We start from the raw sequence: 17,052 nt of genomic DNA on the forward strand, positions 1-17,052 counted from the left end.
GAGGATGAAACACAAGTCCTCATACATGCTAGGCAAGCTGGACCCCAGTCCCAGGTTCTTCTGAAGGCAGGCTTTGAAATAGAGATTCACGGGCAGTAAATAACTCAGTGCCTCTGAGAGACTGAACACGGAGGGTGCTGGGCCACTGGGCCATGATGCAGCTGCAGCTGGAGGCTTTAGGCTGTGCTGCGGGGGTTCTGAGTGAGCCTGAGTAGAAGCCCACAGTTTCAGACTGCTCTGGGTGAGGGGATGACCTAGAAAGCCAGTAGCACCCCTTTTAGGAGAGTGCCACCTATGAGCCATCAGCAAGCTACATTTCTTGCAACTGGAATGGTGAGGCCCATAATCCTAAAGGTGTGCAAGTAGTTATGCTATTCTGGAATGCTTATTTAAACACCCTCTCCTGGTCCAAGAGTTGCCACTCACTCTTGAGGAGTTAGGCTGGGTGTTCACGTGTTTCCTAGGTGATCTTGGTGGTTGCTAGAGTTTAAGTCATTTCTGGTATGGGACTGTAAGGCAAAGATGTACTTTTTTTACAAGTGGATATTTGCACATTTCCTAGACCATTGAATGCTCGTATTTGTTTTTAGATTTAAGGTGTCTGTTTAGGCTGATCTTCTGAGATTTCATTTTTTTTTCTGCATTTGATCATTTGAGCAAAATTCCTTTCATTCCAGACAAGAAACCGCTTTGAAGGAACCAGGTCTGAAGTGGAATCGCTGATGAAGAAGATGAAGGAAAATCCCCTTGAGCACAAGACCATCAGCCCCTACACCATGGAAGGGTACCTCTATGTGCAGGAGAAACGTAAGTGTGCTGATGGCAGGGTGGGATGCACTCACAGCCTTGGGCAGGTATGGCTTCTGGAGATGCGTGCACACTGTCTTTCCACCTCCGAGTGGTATGTTCTGTTTCCTTTGTGCTGCATTCCCCCAGGACCCTGTGGTAGGTAGTTCCTTTCTTCTGGTGTCACTCTCCTTTTGGAGCTATGTCTTACTGTGCCTGTGCAGCCCAGCCCAAACACACGGGCACTGGAAACACCTTACACGTCACACCTTCTTGAGTGCCTTAGTATTTGGCGATTCTACTTTCAATTGAGAGTAATCATGGCTCAGGCCCTTTTTCTTTTCTTCTCCTCTCCTCTCATCCCAATACTTGGATTTTATGGAAAGTCAAAACAGAGATGAGAGTCAGGAAGAAGGCCTATCTCCTTGCAGTGCATTCAAGGGATAAATGCCAGGGGCTGCCGCTTGAACACGGTTTGTAGGGAGGACTCACAGTTTGTACCTTAGGCCTCGGGGAAGGCTTAAAGGGTATCCAGGGTAGCACCACCAGGTGCCAGGAATAAGACACTGAAAGCTTTTTCCTGTCATGGTTGTTCTACTAGCAGGCACCTCCGCCCCCTTTAACAGGATCTTGCTAAATAGTCCAGGCTGCCCTCGAACTTGTGATCATCCTGACTCTTCCTTCTGAGTTCTAGAGTCATGTGTCACCTGTGTGGCACCATGCACCCCTTTCCCCTCCATGCTTTCTTAGCAGGTGCAATTGCTCCTGATTGCTGCTGCCGGTCTTGTGTTCTTCTCTGTGGTCCTCTTAGGCAGGGACTTCACTCCCGAAAGCTCCGGGTGGAGCAGGATGGAAACACTTCGTTTTAGTGATTATGTACCTAGTGCTAATGCTCACACGTAATTGCTTCGGTTTAAAATTGTTCCCTCCTGACACTAGGGACTGAAGTGGGGTTGGAAGTATTGTTTATGGTAAGGGCTTTTTCTTCCATATTCTTTGAGGACTGAGCTTGAGGGGGTAAGTCACAGGAAGCGGAAGTCATTCGTTTCTGTGCTTCGTTTCCTAGTACGGAGTGACGCCCTCCTTGCTATGTGGGCAGACTCTCTCATCTCACTGCCCATGGTTGGTGGTACCTTAGAAAACAAAGGCTCAGGAAGGCAAGGATGGAGGTCACTGTGCCCCTGTAATACAAAGGCTGTTGTTCTTCACCTGTGCCACGTGTGGGATCAGTGCTCTCTCTTGCTCATAGTACATTACACAGTTCTAGTCAAACATTTCACATGCTCTTGTCACTGATACGTTTGTTACTTTTTTGGTTTTCTAGCACACTACTTCAAGCATTTCATTAGGATACAGTATAGTTTTGGAACTTACTGTTTCTTGATAATTTCAAGCTCACAGGAAAGTTGCAAGAATGGTATAAAGAAAACATGAACTTACTGAGATCCACAATTTTTCAATGCTTCCCTCGTATCACCCCTCCTTTTTTTCTGTGCATGGCTGTGGATATGTGCACTACTCTCCTGAACACTCAGTTTTTCCTGAGCCATTCTGCTCTAATGCTCCGTCATGGTGCCAATCGGTCCCCTGATGGTCTTCATTTCCACCAAGACATAGTGTTGTCCCTTCACTGTATGGTCACTGTTTTCCCTTTGTAACTAACTAGCGTTCTGTGGGAGTCACCTTACAATTATGTAAATAGCTTTCTCTTTGCCATGTTTCTCTCCATAGGGCTGTGACCTATTGATCCTTGCCTAGACTGATCTGTGCTATGATGGAGATTTCCCACTTTCACCAGTGTTGCCGAATTTATTACTTCTTTTCACTCACCCTTCTTGTCTATCCATCTGCCCACTTGTCAGAGCATCTGTCCATCCCTATCTTTCTATTGTCAATAAACCCTTAAGATTCACGTTTCACTCACAGGCTATAATCTATTACTTTATATACCTTGACATCCACATTGTCAAGCCAGAGCACTTCTGGAATCTCTGAGTTGTGTAGTCACTGGAACTTCTCCCAAGTTCTGAGAATGTTTGGTATTTTTAAAATTATCTTTAATGACTAATGTATTGCTGTGTGTATGTGTGCATGTGCCTGTGTGATATCTATATCTATCTCTCTCTATATATATCTATATCTATCTATCTATCTATCTATCTATCTATCTATCTATCTATCTATCTATAGAGAGAGAGAAGAGAAAAGAGAGAGAATGCATGTGTGTGTGTGTGTGTGTGTGTGTGTGTGTATGTTTGTGTGTGGTTATATATGTGTATCTGTACATATGATGGCCAGAGATTGACTCAGGTGTTGTTTATTAGGTGACATTCACCTTGTTTTTTTTTTCGGAATAGGTTTCTTATTGGTCTGAAGGCCACTGAGTAGGCTGGGCAGACTACCCCAAGGATCTGTCTCTACCTCCCCAACTGTGTACCAATAAACCTGGCTTTTAAAAAATAATTAATTAGTTAATTATTTTTATGTGGGTTTTGAGGACCCTTGTAGTGCTTTATTAACCAAGCTGTCTCTGTAGTCCCTATGTTTCTTTTCCAGGTTAGTAAATGATATCCAATATTTATATTTGGCAATCATGCTAAACCATTAATAATCACTAAGTGGCTGCTGACTCTCTTTACATGGTGTTGTTGATTTTGAACATTTCTATTGTGTGATCTCTGTAAACATCTAAAATTAATATTGATTGAAGTCCTTGCAGGCTGATAATGCCTTTTTCCTTTGATAGTACTTTGTTGTTGAAAAGAAAGTGATTGGCCAGGCACCGGGTACAGCCAGAGACTTTGGTGGGCCTTGGTACTGTGATGTTGCCCTCTTTCCTGGGGGAGAATTTTGAGACAGACTCCTTAGATTGCATTTAGGCATTTAGTCACTTCCAGTCTGCATCTCTGGTGTCTCTGAGGTTTCCATGTCTGCTTTTCAGATCTTTTTGAGTTCCGCTGAAGTAAAAATTAGGGGTTTGGAAGTAGGTCAGAAGCCCTGAGGTTAGTCACTGGGCAGCTGTGTGGGAGGCACGATGTCGTGGCCCAGATGGAAATGGCGACTGCCACTTAGAAGAGCCCTCCCGTGCTCTTGCCTCAGTTACCTCAGTCAGGGGGGAAAATGGAAACTTTAAGTGGAGATTGATGATGGGAACCGACGTTTCCCCTGTGTTTGAAGACGCACTGGATGTAGCATTAGTGGGAGGTAGAGCTCCTGTATATCTGGGTGGGGAAAGCATTGATTTTGTTTTGCTTTCAGCCCGTGGGTCAGATTTCTGTCTGTTTCAGTCTGGCTGTATAGGGAGTATATTGTTCTTTAAAGAGCGTCAGGGTGGAGGAGATCATTATGCCTGAGTACCTGAGCATTGTGGTCCATCTCTGTGTTATGGCAGTTAATGATTTGCAGCATACCGTGGATGTGTATAGATGGTTAATGGGCAACATTTCCTTGCAGGTCACTTTGGAACTTCTTGGGTGAAGCACTACTGTACATACCAACGGGATTCCAAACAGATCACCATGGTTCCATTTGACCAAAAGTCAGGAGGAAAGGGGGTGAGTTCACTGTGACAATTTCTTGCTTGACTAACAGGTAATGATCACAATACATGTCTAAGAGTCCAGTGTTTTACTGTAAGACTGTCTAATTCTGCAGTAATTGTAAGAGGCTCATTTCCCTGAAAATGGTTAGAATAGTCATTGTTAGCATTATTTTATTTATTTGTTTGTGTGTTTTTTGAGACAGGGTTTCTCTGTGAAACATTCCTGGCTATCCTAAAACTCATTCAGTAGACCAGGATGGCCTCGAACTCACAGAGATCTTCCTGCCTCTGCCTCTTGAGTGGATTGTTAGCATTATTAACTGTAATGAAGAGTCTTATTTTACATGTATACACTATTAAATGTGTCAAATATCAGTGGGTTACTAGAAAGTCGTGGTTAATTGACATCTTCCTATGAAACTCACTTGTGCCTCTCCTGCTTGATCCCTGGAGCTGCCAGTGGGCAGTTTAGATGAATTAAGTTATTAATTTCTGTTTAACAAGTTACCTCTAAACCTTGCAACTTTTAAAGCCATACCAGCTATCTTAATATTCTGCATAGTCTTTATGAATCAGGGATTTGGAGAACATTTGATGGGTAGGAGGTTGAGGCTCAGTTCAGTCCAACAGTAGCTACAATTGAAGCAGTGTGGATCTGAGACAGCTCAAGGCTAGCCGGACATAGTTCTCTTCCTCCGTTCCCCTCTGTCTCCTGGTCTTGGGCCCTATGGGATGGAAGATACGCTGTGGCTATCTTTTAGAAGAGAATACCAGGTTAGGGAAGGCTCCCTAGCACTGCTATTGGGATTCTCCTTGCCTTCTCCAGCATTCTGCCTCTTGCCTGCCTCCGTCCGGACAGTTGTCTCTGCCTGCTACCTTTGGCAGTCAGATGCCTCCCCTACAGAGATGATCTGTGTCTCTCTTGGGCTGCCTACCTTCCTTTTCTCCCCTCAGCACTTTGTACTTCATCATATCCTAGGATGGAATTTTTTTTTTCTTTTTTTTTGGTTTTTCGAGACAGGGTTTCTCTGTGTAGCTTTGCGCCTCTCCTGGAACTCACTTGGTAGCCCAGGCTGGCCTCGAACTCACAGAGATCCGCCTGGCTCTGCCTCCCGAGTGCTGGGATTAAAGGCGTGCGCCACCACCGCCCGGCCGGAATTTTCTTTTTTTTAAGTTGATTGCTTGGAAAATTTTGGCCACCTTGGATTTAAGATTTTACCTTAATTCAGAACTGAAAAAAAATTTCCAGTTACTAACTTTGAATATTGCCTCTCAAATTTTTTGCAACTATTTCCTTGTCGGTATATGTAACTGTTTTACTAAGAATATAGTTTTCCTCTTCTGCCAGTCCCTTTCTGTAAGACAGAGTCTCACTGTGTAGCCTAGGCTGGCTTGGAACTCACGTGCAGTCAGACTGGCCTCCACCCCTGGTGGTTCTTTTGCCTCTGCCTCCATTCTCAGCCTGTATGTTTTGAATCTTTTTGAATATCTGGAATCGATTTTGAGTAATTCCTCTGGTTCTATCGCTGGTTTAAATATTTTTTTCCGTTGTGTCTGATATCTTGGTAAGTTAGTACTTTGCTAGCCCTCCACGCTGGCCTTCTATGGACATTTTTGTGTACCATGTTGAGTTAAGGTGTGGAGGGCATTCACGTGTACAATGGGGAGAGCATAGAGGCTAGCCGTGCCGGACAGTGCCGGACAGTGCCGTGCTCGGCTCTGCTCTCCAGCTGCCAGCCTTTCTTCCTGGAGCTCTCTTACTTCAGTGACAATAAAGTCTTTTGTCAGCATCTCTGTCCCTTCCAGGTATCCAAGCAGTCAGAAAGCACTTCTCATTTTTTTCTTTTTTTTTGGGCAGAGGTGGTATTGACTTACAAATAATCTCAGGAAAACACACATACACACACACACACACACACACACACACACACACACACACACACACACGTTAGCAGAGTTAGAAGAGAATATTACAACTTATTCCTAGGTTACTAGGTGTCCCCTGGCTCTCACAGAAATAAGCCCACTTTGTTTGGAATGGGTCATAGTGCTTTTCTACCTATCGCCCCTCCCAGAAACCAGCTGACTGCATTATTTCCCTTGACAGGCTTTGCTTCAGGACTTCTTCCATATTTCCAAGTCTTTAATGAGCTCAGTTGTATTTCTCAGTTCCTTTCTTATTGCCCTTGTTAGTAAAGGGTGGAGAACCGTGCAGTGGCTGGTGTGTGGGTTTCCAAGACTTCTGTGAGATCCCATAGAGTGCCTCAGTGGGTTTTTGAGCTCCTGCATATGGGCAGAGCCTGAGAAGGGCCTCCTTAGGAACATACTACTCTAACAAGTAGATCATAACTGGTTATATTTATACTCCACTTTGCAGTGGTCTGGACTCTTTGATTATCCTGTGTTGTGCTGTTTGATCTGGCTTTCCTCCTTTTCACCAAGGGAGAAATTGGGGATCAGAGCGATCAATTTACTTCTAAGTTTATATACCTGAGTTCCAGAGTGAGTATACTAAACTCTCCATCTGGAGTTAGAACCTCTGGCTTCTGAAGCCAAATCTTTTCATGATCCCACCATTCCCCAAGCTTTCTAATGAAGGAAACAGGAGATACAACTGTGTAGGGGTCTGGAGGTGATGTCCACACAGTTTGGACAGAGGAGTCATGTGATGTGTTGATACTGTTGTTTGGACCTAATGTAGTGGGTATGGTGTCCTTCCACACCCGACATGACTCTTCCGCTGTCTTTGTTGCCCGTTAGGTTCTAACTATACCTACTTCCCCTTTGTTCCTTTTGGACTCCCTGGGCCCTGACTACAGGGTCCTTTCATCTACTGACAAAAGCCACTTGAAGAAGGAAGGGTTTGTTTTAGCTTGTAGTTCCAGGAGATCCAGCCCACCATGGCAGGGAATGCATGGGGCAGAAGCAGGAGGTGGCAGGTCTACTGTACCCATAGTGAAGAAGCAGGTAGCCACAAATGCTGGTGCTCAGCTTTCTTCTTTTATTTTCTACAGAGGCCCCAGCCCATGAAATGGTACCATCTATATTTAGGGAGGGTCACCCCATCTTAGTGAATCAAGTAAATCCTCAAGGGCATGCTCAGAGGATTGTCCTCTAGGTGATTCTGCCAAGTGGGCAGTCTTAACCATCATAGCAGAGTTACAGTGTTTTCAGGTGATGAAATCTGCTTTTTAATACTATAAGGAGTTCAGCAGAGAGTCTTTACAGTTTTTTCCTTGCATCCTCAGAACAAAATCTCATGGTCCTCCTTTTAAAATAGTTTTTAAATTGTTTAATTTTAAAGACAAGGTCTCACTCTGTACCCCTGGCTGATCTGGAACTTGACAAGAAGAATAGGTTGGCCTGGAACTCACAGAGGTCAGCCTGCCTCAGCCTCCTGAGTGCTGACATCAAAGGTGTGTGCCACTGTGCCCAGCTCTTCCTCCTTTTGTGCTAATGTCTGTCTGATGGTCCCTTATAGATGTCACTCACAGTTTTTTTATGGTACTTCATCTACACTTTCATTATAGAAGCTGGCCCATAGCTTTTAAATCTGAACTATAGTTGGACATCAGCAAGGTCAGATTTCTTGTTTGGGTGAGTACGCTTATCAAAGGACTGAGTTAGACTCATTTAGTTGAAAGATGTTAATTGGCTTTATTTTCAGTTGTAGAATCAGGCATCGCTATTACGTACAGCAGAACAAATGTCGTGGTAAGGCAAGCAGTAGAAATTGGTCTTAAGTCAGAGGAAGGCTGAAGAATTCAGAACCAGCACAAAATAATTGGTCATTTCAAAGTGATCTTCCTTGGTCTGGGAGTATAGGTCAGTAAAGAACTCTTAGCCTGGTCTCCAAAGCGAGTTCCAGGAAAGGCGCAAAGCTACACAGAGAAACCCTGTCTCAGGGGAAAAAACAAAAAAACAAAAACTCTTGCCTAGCATGTGGCAGGCTGTAGGTTTCATCTCCAACATTGCAAACAATGATAACATGAACTTACTATTATTTTGTAAAGAGGGGACAGGAGAGCAAACAGTGGGAAAAAAGTAGTTGGTTAACATTAGGCTAAACTCCACCCCACCCCCACCCCCGTGTGTGTGTGTGTGTGTGTGTGTGTGTGTGTGTGTGTGTGTGTGTGTGTGTGTGTGTAATAATTGAGGCAGAGAAAACTTCAGTTTTCCTTGCCAGGTGAAGTAAATCTGTTTGAGAAACTGAATTCTCTCTCCCATTTCCTTTTCCTCCTCCTCCTCCTCCTCCTCCTCCTCCTCCTCCTCCTCCTCCTCCTCTTCCTTCTTAATGATTTTCTTCTTCTTCTCCTCCTCCTCCTCCTCCTCCTCCTCCTTCTTCTTCTCCCTCTCCCTCTCCCTTCTCCCCCTCTTCTTCCCTCTCCTCCCCTCTTCTCCCCTCTCCTCCCCTCCCCTCTCCTCCTCCTCCTCCTCCTCCTTCTTCATGATTTATTTAACTTTATTTTATGTGCATTGGTGTGAAGGTGTCAGATCCCCTGGAACTGGAGTTACAGACAGTTGTGAGCTGCCATGTGGGTGATGGAAATTGAATCCAGGTCTTCTGGAAAGAGCAGCTAGTGCTCTTAACCATTGAGCCATCTCTCCAGCCCCTTCTTCTGGTTTCTTGAGATATCAGATTTAAAAAAAGCTTGGTTTTGTAATGGAGAATATTTGCGTGTGTGACTCCATGTTGAATAGTCTGTTTATTTTCCAGACCCAATATAGGTCCCTAATCTTAAACTGTGTCCCCCTGTGAAGCTAGTTATCAAATCTAGGATCACCCATATTCTAGGCAAACACTTTATTATAGAGCCAGATCCCCAGCCCTTTTGTTCTGAGATAGGTTGTCTACTAACCTTGAACTCATATAGCCCAGGCTCCTCTCAAGTTTATGACACTCCTATTTCAGCCTCCCAGGTAGCTGGGATTACTAGGTAACTTCTTTGAGTTTTTATTTAACATACTTACACATCGTACAGGGTGAATAAAGATCAATTCTCAATCTGCAAAACTAATCTTCGCTATTCAGTAAGTGGGTAAAGATGCAGGGTGTGGGAACATAGATGGTCTCTTCCTGGGGCTATGTTGTGTGCTTTTCTGACTTTAGTGGATGGTTACATCCATCTTTTGAAGTCACATTCCATCTTATGTCAACAGAGCAGACAAGTTTGTTCATTTTCCCCTTTTAGAAAAAAGGAGGAGAAACAGAAACAGTAATGGATTCCTCAGTGACAGAAAGAAGCTGAGGATAGCTCCTTCTGTGTTTCTAGGCAGTCAGTACTGTGATATGACTGTCCCATTCCACTCACACAGTGGCACACTACCCAGCAGTAAAAAGAAACAACTCTTGATATGTGCGATATGGATGAACCACAGAATACTCGAGCTTAATGGAAGAACCAGATACTTACTCTGTGTCTGCGTTTGCATAAGGTTATAGAAGATGCAAACCAGCCCGTAACAGCAGAGAGAAGACCTAGTGGTTGCTTGGAGATGAACTAGGAGGCAGGTGGATCACCAAGGGTCGTGAGAATATTTGGCAGGAAAGTTTTTCTCAGATTCAGTTTTAGCTTCATGGATGTCTACAGATGTGACAGTTACAAATTGTACACGTTAAGCACATGCAATTTATCCTATGCTATATATCAATAAAACTGTTATATGTTGAACACTGTTCTATTCAGGACCTGGGTGGATTCAGAAGATACAAGAGTAGTAAGCAAAGACCCCAAGTCTGTGTCCTTAGGGTGCTCACAGTCTTGTAAACTTCCCATAAGATGTGATAGGAAGACATTATTTTATTCCTCATCTTCCTTAGCAGACAATTTTTGCTATGATTGGTACGATGGGGATGGAGAGGTACGATGGGGATGGAGAGGTACATGGTGCCGTGTGAGCATAACATAGGGATCTTTAACCTGTTTCAGAAAGGTGTTCTTGAAGAAGTGATGACTAACCCAAGATAACAGATGCTCAGTTAGGAGGGGGCTGTTGATTTCAAGTCTTGTCACCTCTGCAAATTAAACCTGATTCAAACAGCAGTACCAGACGCTCATGTGGAGTGGCAACCATACTCTACCTGTGCTAACTAAGTAGTAGGGTAGGCAGATCTTAGCTGTAGGAGATTCTTGCTTGAGAAGCTCTGTGGTTGGTCTTCCTCTCAGTAGGCTGTGAACACACAGATTTGAGAAGCTGAAGTGAGATCCTGTTTGTGTGCCATGTTTGTCCTAGAGGGGAGCAGAGCCGCCTTCTGGCCTGACCTTGACGGCCTGTGTCTTCTCACTAGGGAGAAGACGAGTCCATCACCCTCAAATCCTGCACGAGGCGGAAGACAGACTCCATCGAGAAGAGATTCTGCTTTGATGTGGAAGCCGTAGACAGGTGAGAGGAACAAATTGTGGCTATATTGGATTTCTTTCTTTTCCCTTCAGGCATAGCGTCTCTACCCCTGTGCCCCATCCCATTCTTCTGTGTCCAGTGTGCACCAGATGCTAGGTCATTGCGGAAGGTCAGTTCAGCCTCCCATTGTTTAGTTCAGGACTGAATCACTAGGTTTGTTTGCTTTTACTTTAATGCTAGTGCTTCCATGCTCAGGAATGTGTGCTATGTCTCTAGGAGGTAGGGTAGATATTTAAAGAAAGCAGTCTGTTCAACCTGATTGTAGCTGCTGCTTGGCGGGTTTTTTTCTTAAAAAATTACTGCAATGATTAAATAAGAATTGGGGTGGAAGAAGTTTCACTCAAATAATTTTTAAGGCTTGTAATTATTTTATGTGCACACTCAGAACAGACAACAAGTCACTTGCTTAATCAGCCCATAGATAGATAGATAGATAGAAAGATAAATAGATAGATAGATGGCTAGAAACAAAGAAAGAAAAAAATAGATGAATAGATGGATAGAAAGAAAGACAGATAAATGATAGATAGATAGCAGCTAGCTAGCTAGCTTATGCTGTTTTCCTCTAGATCTATAATGTTTCTCATTCAGGCACATCATCCCATGGTACTTGGCTTATTCAACAGGATTCCAGTTCTTTAAGGCACTTTCCTTGGCAGTGGGTTCTTTCGGAGAAATCTGCATGTAGAGCTTACCTGAGCTGCCTGTTCCAAGTCAGCAGTGTTAGGACCAGGGCCCTTAAACCTCACTGCAATACCCAGGCAATGCCAGGCAATCTCTTTCTTATTTTTTAAAAAACTATAGCATTTCACTAGGTTCAATGATACTTTCTGGAGCTAAAGTGTTTTCCATGTCTTCAGACTTCCTGGGAAGTTGTGGAGAGTTACTTTGGACAGTTAAAACTCTCTCTGGTGCCTCTATCTCATTGCAACTCTTGATAACACATATTTGAACCTTCCCACCTTTATCATGTTCATAAAAACCTTTGCAAGCCAGGCATGGGGGTGCCCACCTATTATACCACCTCTTCAGAAGATGATGCAGGAGGATCATCTAAGCACAGGAATTCAAGACACTATCCCCAAAACAGAAAAGGGAGGGAGGGGGCTTTGTGGGCTGAAAGTGTAAGCCAAGAGTAAATGTTTCATACCTAGCATACTGAGTAGACCTGGGGGGTCCATTTCTCCTCAGAACCTGATTCCTCAGTGACTTGAGGCAGATGGTGTTGGCAGGAATCCAAAGTGAGACTGCTGAATCTCCACTGAGCAGCAGGTTAGATTGGGAGGAGTATGAAGTATGAAACCCTGCCTTTCCTTTCAGGGTTCCTGAGACCTCCTGGATTAGGCTCCATTTCAGCATTGCTTTTGGCCCTCCTGTTGGACTTCAGTGGCTTGTAGATTGCTCACATACATACAGAGTGAGATTTGAGTGTCTGTGAAGGGGGGTAAAGAAACTGTCCACATGACCACCTCTGTTATTAAGGAAGATTTTTATTGTCGATATGAGAGAGAGAGAGAGAGAGAGAGAGAGAGAGAGAGAGAGAGAGAGAGAGAGAATGGCCAGAGGCATCTGGAAGAGTCAAGAACAGAGAGAAAAGAAGTAGACTGAACATGGTCAGCAGACTGGACATGCACAGGGCTGGGGAAGTGGAGAAAAATAGAGACAATAGTGAGGTAACAAGACAGAATAGGGTATAGAGAGAGCAAGAAAATAACAAGAGATAGAGATGGGTGGATGGATAGATAGATAGATAGATAGATAGATAGATAGACAGATAGATAGACAGAGAGAGAGAGAAAGAGTAAGACCCCTGAGAATAGTGGGTTATAAGGAGAGTGAATAAGCCTGGTAGGGGTAGGGACTTGAGAATGTATAACTGGTACTTGTGATACTAAGGGAGCCTGAGGGCTGGCATGAGCTTTGATATGCAACCACAGGTAGCCATATGTCCCTTCTGTGAGAGGTAAGGGGAAATGATGCCTTTTGGCAGATGGGAACTGGTTTCACAAGTTCCTGAGGAATGCTGGCTTTTATCTAAGCACCAGAAATCCTCCTATAGTCCAGGTTGAGCTCCGTTCGGGACATTTGGACAGCCTAAGACCTGACATTGTAAGGAGTAAAAGGTAGTTCTGTGTGCTGAGTGGCAGCTACCTGGTGAGCTCTGCTGTAAGTCCTTTCTCTTGAGGACTCCCACCCTGTCCTTTTCACCAGTGCCCATCAGGAGGGAGGGGCTGTTGCTAGAGTCTGGTTTTCTTGACTATGCCTCTCTCAGATTCCTCTGCCTCACTTGCTGTGCTACAGAGCAGAGGTCAAAGGGCAAGTTAGCACCTAGGAAATGGGTACAAAAGAGGAAACAACAGAGGAGCTAAAATGTTCCCAGAGTGTGTTGTGGGTAGATTAGATAAACTACTACAAAAAATGTTGTGTGGTAGTTGTTAATGTGGTAATCTATCAAGATCAAGTATGACTTGATATTGTTGAGACTATGGAAAACATGATGTGAAATATACCAACTTTGTAATATGTGGTGTTAGGTCTGTGTAGGGAAGGTCGGGTTAAAATGAGGTTGCTAGGGTGGGCTTTGTGTTAATGGTTAAACTGTCAGTTTGACACATTCTAGAATCATCTGGGAGGAAGCTTCAGTGAGGGGTGGTCTAGATTAGGTTGGCCTCTGAACATGTCTGTGTGGGACTGTCTTGATGATGTTAATCGATGTGGGAAGACCCAGCCTAAAAGTAGATTTGGGTCCTTGACTGTATAATAAAACAGAGTGTGAGCTGAGCATAAGCATGCATGTGTTCAGTACTCTTTGCTTCTTCACTCTGGATACAATGTGATGAATTTGTCTGTCGCTGCTGTAGCTGTGACTTCCCACAAAGATGGAATGTAACCTGGAGTTATGAGCTAAAATAAATTCTGTCTCCCCTAAGTTGCATTTGTTCAGGGCTTTTTATCACAGTAACAGGAAAAGAAATGAAGATGGGGCCTGGTTCACCATAGGTGGCATCCTAGTCAATAGGGAGCTAAAGATCCAGAAGCAGACATACATGCAGGGAAAGGCCCCATGAACGTGAAGACAGAGAGCAGGACGATGGTCTTAAAGTCAGAAAACACCCACTCTGCTAGCAATCCGCCAGAGAGAGGATGCATGGAGTGGGTTCAATGAACTTCAGAAGAAATCAACTTTGCCAACACCCTGCCTTCCTATTTTGTGGTGTTTTGTTATAGTGGTGCCATGGAACTGGCGTAGTATTGAACAGGGAGGGCTTGTCAACAAGGTAGAAACCCATCCCACCAAGGCCTTTTAAATGGTAGCTCAATATCACCCCCTGAACCCCACTTCACAAAATAGACCATTTGTGTCAATCACCTTACTTTTTCTACTTCCTCCTTTTTCTCTTTCTCTGTTTCTATTGCTGTGCTGAGACACCATGACTACAGCAACTCTTATAAAGGAAAACATTTAATTGGGGCTGGCTTACAGTTCAGAGGTTTAGTCCATTATTGTCATGGTGGCATGCAGGCAGACATAGTGCTGGAGAAGGAGCTGAAAGTCCTACATACTGACCTGCAGGCAAGAGGAAGTGGTCTTAGTGTCACACTGAGCAAAGCTTGAGCGAAGGAGACCTCAAAGCCCACCCCAACAGTGACACACTTCCTCCAACAAGGCCACACCTTTTCCAACAAAGGAACATCTAATAACGCCACTCCCTATGAGCTTATGAGGGCCAGTTACATTCAGACCACCATATCCTCCGTCCCCCTCCTTTTCCCATTCCTCCTCCTCCTTCTCTCCCCTCCCCCTCCTTCTTCATCAATAGCTTCAGTTTTTAGTAGCTTTAAAACCAAAAACTACCAGGCAGTAGTGGCAAACACCTTTAATCCCAGCACTTGGGGGACAGAGGCAGGGGAATCTCTATGAGTTTGAGGCTAGCCTGGTCTACAGAGCTAGTTCTAGGATAGCCAGGGATACACAGAGAATTCAAAAAAACTACCTTTTTTTTTTTTTTTTTTTTTTTTTTGGTTTTTGTATCATCATGCTACACTTAACTTTTGAAAGTTTATATTTTACATTGGTTAATTGACTGGATTTAACATTTTTTTCCCCTTGAAGTGGCGCAGCTGTTTTTGTGAGTGTTCAGTGTAAACTTCTTGGGTTAAAAATGGACATTATGGAAAAGGAGCCTTTCGTGGTAGTCACATGTGGATCATTAATACTAACCAGTGTCTGTGTTCAGTCACTTGAATAATTAACTCCACCATGCACTATCTTATGGAAATTAGTGGGCAAATGTAGGGAAATATTTGTTTAAGCTGAAGAATCATGGTGGTAGTCACTTGCCAGCCTCCCTGGATTGGTTTGTTTTAAAGAAATTTCTCACAGATGTAAGTGACACATAGATTATTTTCTCCCAAATGTTTTCCATGAGGGGCCACTAGACCATATGGAAAATAATAGAAATAGAAACTAAAGGCTTCTTCTGATTCACTGAATCGGTGGTGTGTGTGTGTGTGTGTGTGTGTGTGTGTGTGTGTGTGTGTGTGTGTGTGTGACTACGTTTATACTCAGGGAAAGGAAATAATTAGAATGTTTTATCTTATTTTTCTCAAAGACTAGCAGACTCCAACAGAAACTGTCTGTTATTGCCCGTCCCCAGCAGCGCCAAATGCAGAGGTGTAGCAGTCATAGCTCACTGGAAATGGTGGGGGACTTGGGAGCACAGGTGAGCAGGGACGTGTGCAGCCTTTAAGCCGCTGTCGCTTGTGTCAACCTCCTGAGAACATGAGATCGTAGGCCTGCGCCACAGGCTTAGTTTAGACTCTGCTGACAGATGTCGCATGGAGGAAGCTTTAGGAATCGATTTGTTTTCCTTCCATAAAGGCCTCTTCTGATTTCCTTTAGTTCTCATGGAAGTGCTGCACTAACAGTAGTGAGTTACCTTTCTCCAGAGCCTTTCTCGGCTCCCACACACCCACTGGCAATTCCCCCTTCTCCTTCCCCACGGTTATCCTGTATTAGCCTGGTAACACCTTTTCTTTGTATAGGTTGGCTAGTTGTTCAGTTTGGAATGTTCTGGGTACTTCTATTTAACTCCGTGATTTATCTATTTATCTCAGATGATTTACTTTTAGAGGCAGAAAACCATATTTTTTTGTAGCCTTTAATATAGTACTATGTGTATATGATTTCTCAATTTTGTCTGGTATGATGAATATGGTTTTGAAATTATATTGTTTTGTTTTTTACTTTGAGACCTTGGTGATGGGCATAGAGAACATTAGTTAGCTATTAAGTTAAAACTCCAGCAAGCACACACATAATTTGCTGGTGTGTAGAGGTGTGGCACTGGAGGAGTTGAAGCTAGAATAGCAGAGACTAGATATTTATGGAAGAGCTGAAAAATAATTTGGTACCCTCCAGTCAGTCAGCAACCATCTTTCCAAGTTGTGTCTTCATAGAAGGTTGCAAATTATAGGTTAAATAAAAGAGGGAGCCGCATGTTTGAGTGTGGGACCTGACCCTCACCAGCCATGCAGCTGGTAAGATGGGGATGGCCATGACTGCCAGGGTGGTGTTGAAGATGGGATAGAGCAGTATGTCTCTCTGATAGAGTCCTGTGTCTGAAACTGTTGTTTTTCTATGCTTCAAAAACTGGGGCTTCGTTTTTCTTCTGTTAAACCTTACTTTTGCTAAAAACTCTCCCCGCCCGCCTTGCTGTAAGCCTGCATCATTTCTCAGAGCATTGTTGATTCATCTGTAACATGAGAGTGAATATAGGCCCAGGACGGGTCCTTGTGAAGAAGGCCCACTAGGGGGAGATTCTGCTGGCAAGGACTGTACTTCATAACTTGATTCCCACAAAAGAGAAAGTTTTATGTCCACATTCAGTTTATGATCTCCCCAAGAAACCATACTAATTTTATATGAAGATAATTTATGTTCTAGCTTGGTATGAGTATGTGATTGGACTGTTTTGTATGTCTTTGTGAAATTGTGTGACTCTTGAGATTGTGTGTTTTCCGAAGAGGATCTTACGTAACAGGCTATTTGAACATTCAGCCTCTAGATGGCAGTTTTGTATACGCATTGGTTGTTCTCAGGTCCGGTTGAACAGTATTTGTCGTTTATACATTGATAATTCAGTCAGCTGGCTATGTGGTTTCTGTAGAAGCTACATTTGTCTGAGTATTACTACTCCAGGCAAAGAGTATTCTCAGTGACTCATTCTTCCTCTAGAAGTTCCTTCCTTTCCCCGTTTCATGGATCTCACATACCTACTTTCTGGCAACAGCTAGCCTGCCCAGTTGAAACATTGTGGTTT

The 17,052-nt window shown here is 43.7% G+C and overlaps 1 protein-coding gene across 7 annotated transcripts in view; it reads left to right on the forward strand.

Moving 5' to 3' along the window:
- Positions 1 to 17,052, forward strand: part of Arhgap26 (Rho GTPase activating protein 26) — a 729,500-nt gene that overhangs the window by 452,217 nt on the left and 260,231 nt on the right. For all 7 annotated transcript variants that reach the window (XM_052742060.1, XM_052742061.1, XM_052742062.1 and 4 more), the window contains 3 exons: positions 678 to 807; positions 4,240 to 4,340; positions 10,617 to 10,711. In XM_052742060.1, the coding sequence (XP_052598020.1) occupies positions 678 to 807; positions 4,240 to 4,340; positions 10,617 to 10,711 (326 nt within the window). The remainder of the gene's footprint in view (positions 1 to 677; positions 808 to 4,239; positions 4,341 to 10,616; positions 10,712 to 17,052) is intronic.

Source organism: Peromyscus californicus, unplaced genomic scaffold (genome assembly GCF_007827085.1).
Source record: "Peromyscus californicus insignis strain IS unplaced genomic scaffold, ASM782708v3 Scaffold_17__1_contigs__length_78620276, whole genome shotgun sequence".
Taxonomy (NCBI): Eukaryota; Metazoa; Chordata; class Mammalia; order Rodentia; family Cricetidae; genus Peromyscus; species Peromyscus californicus.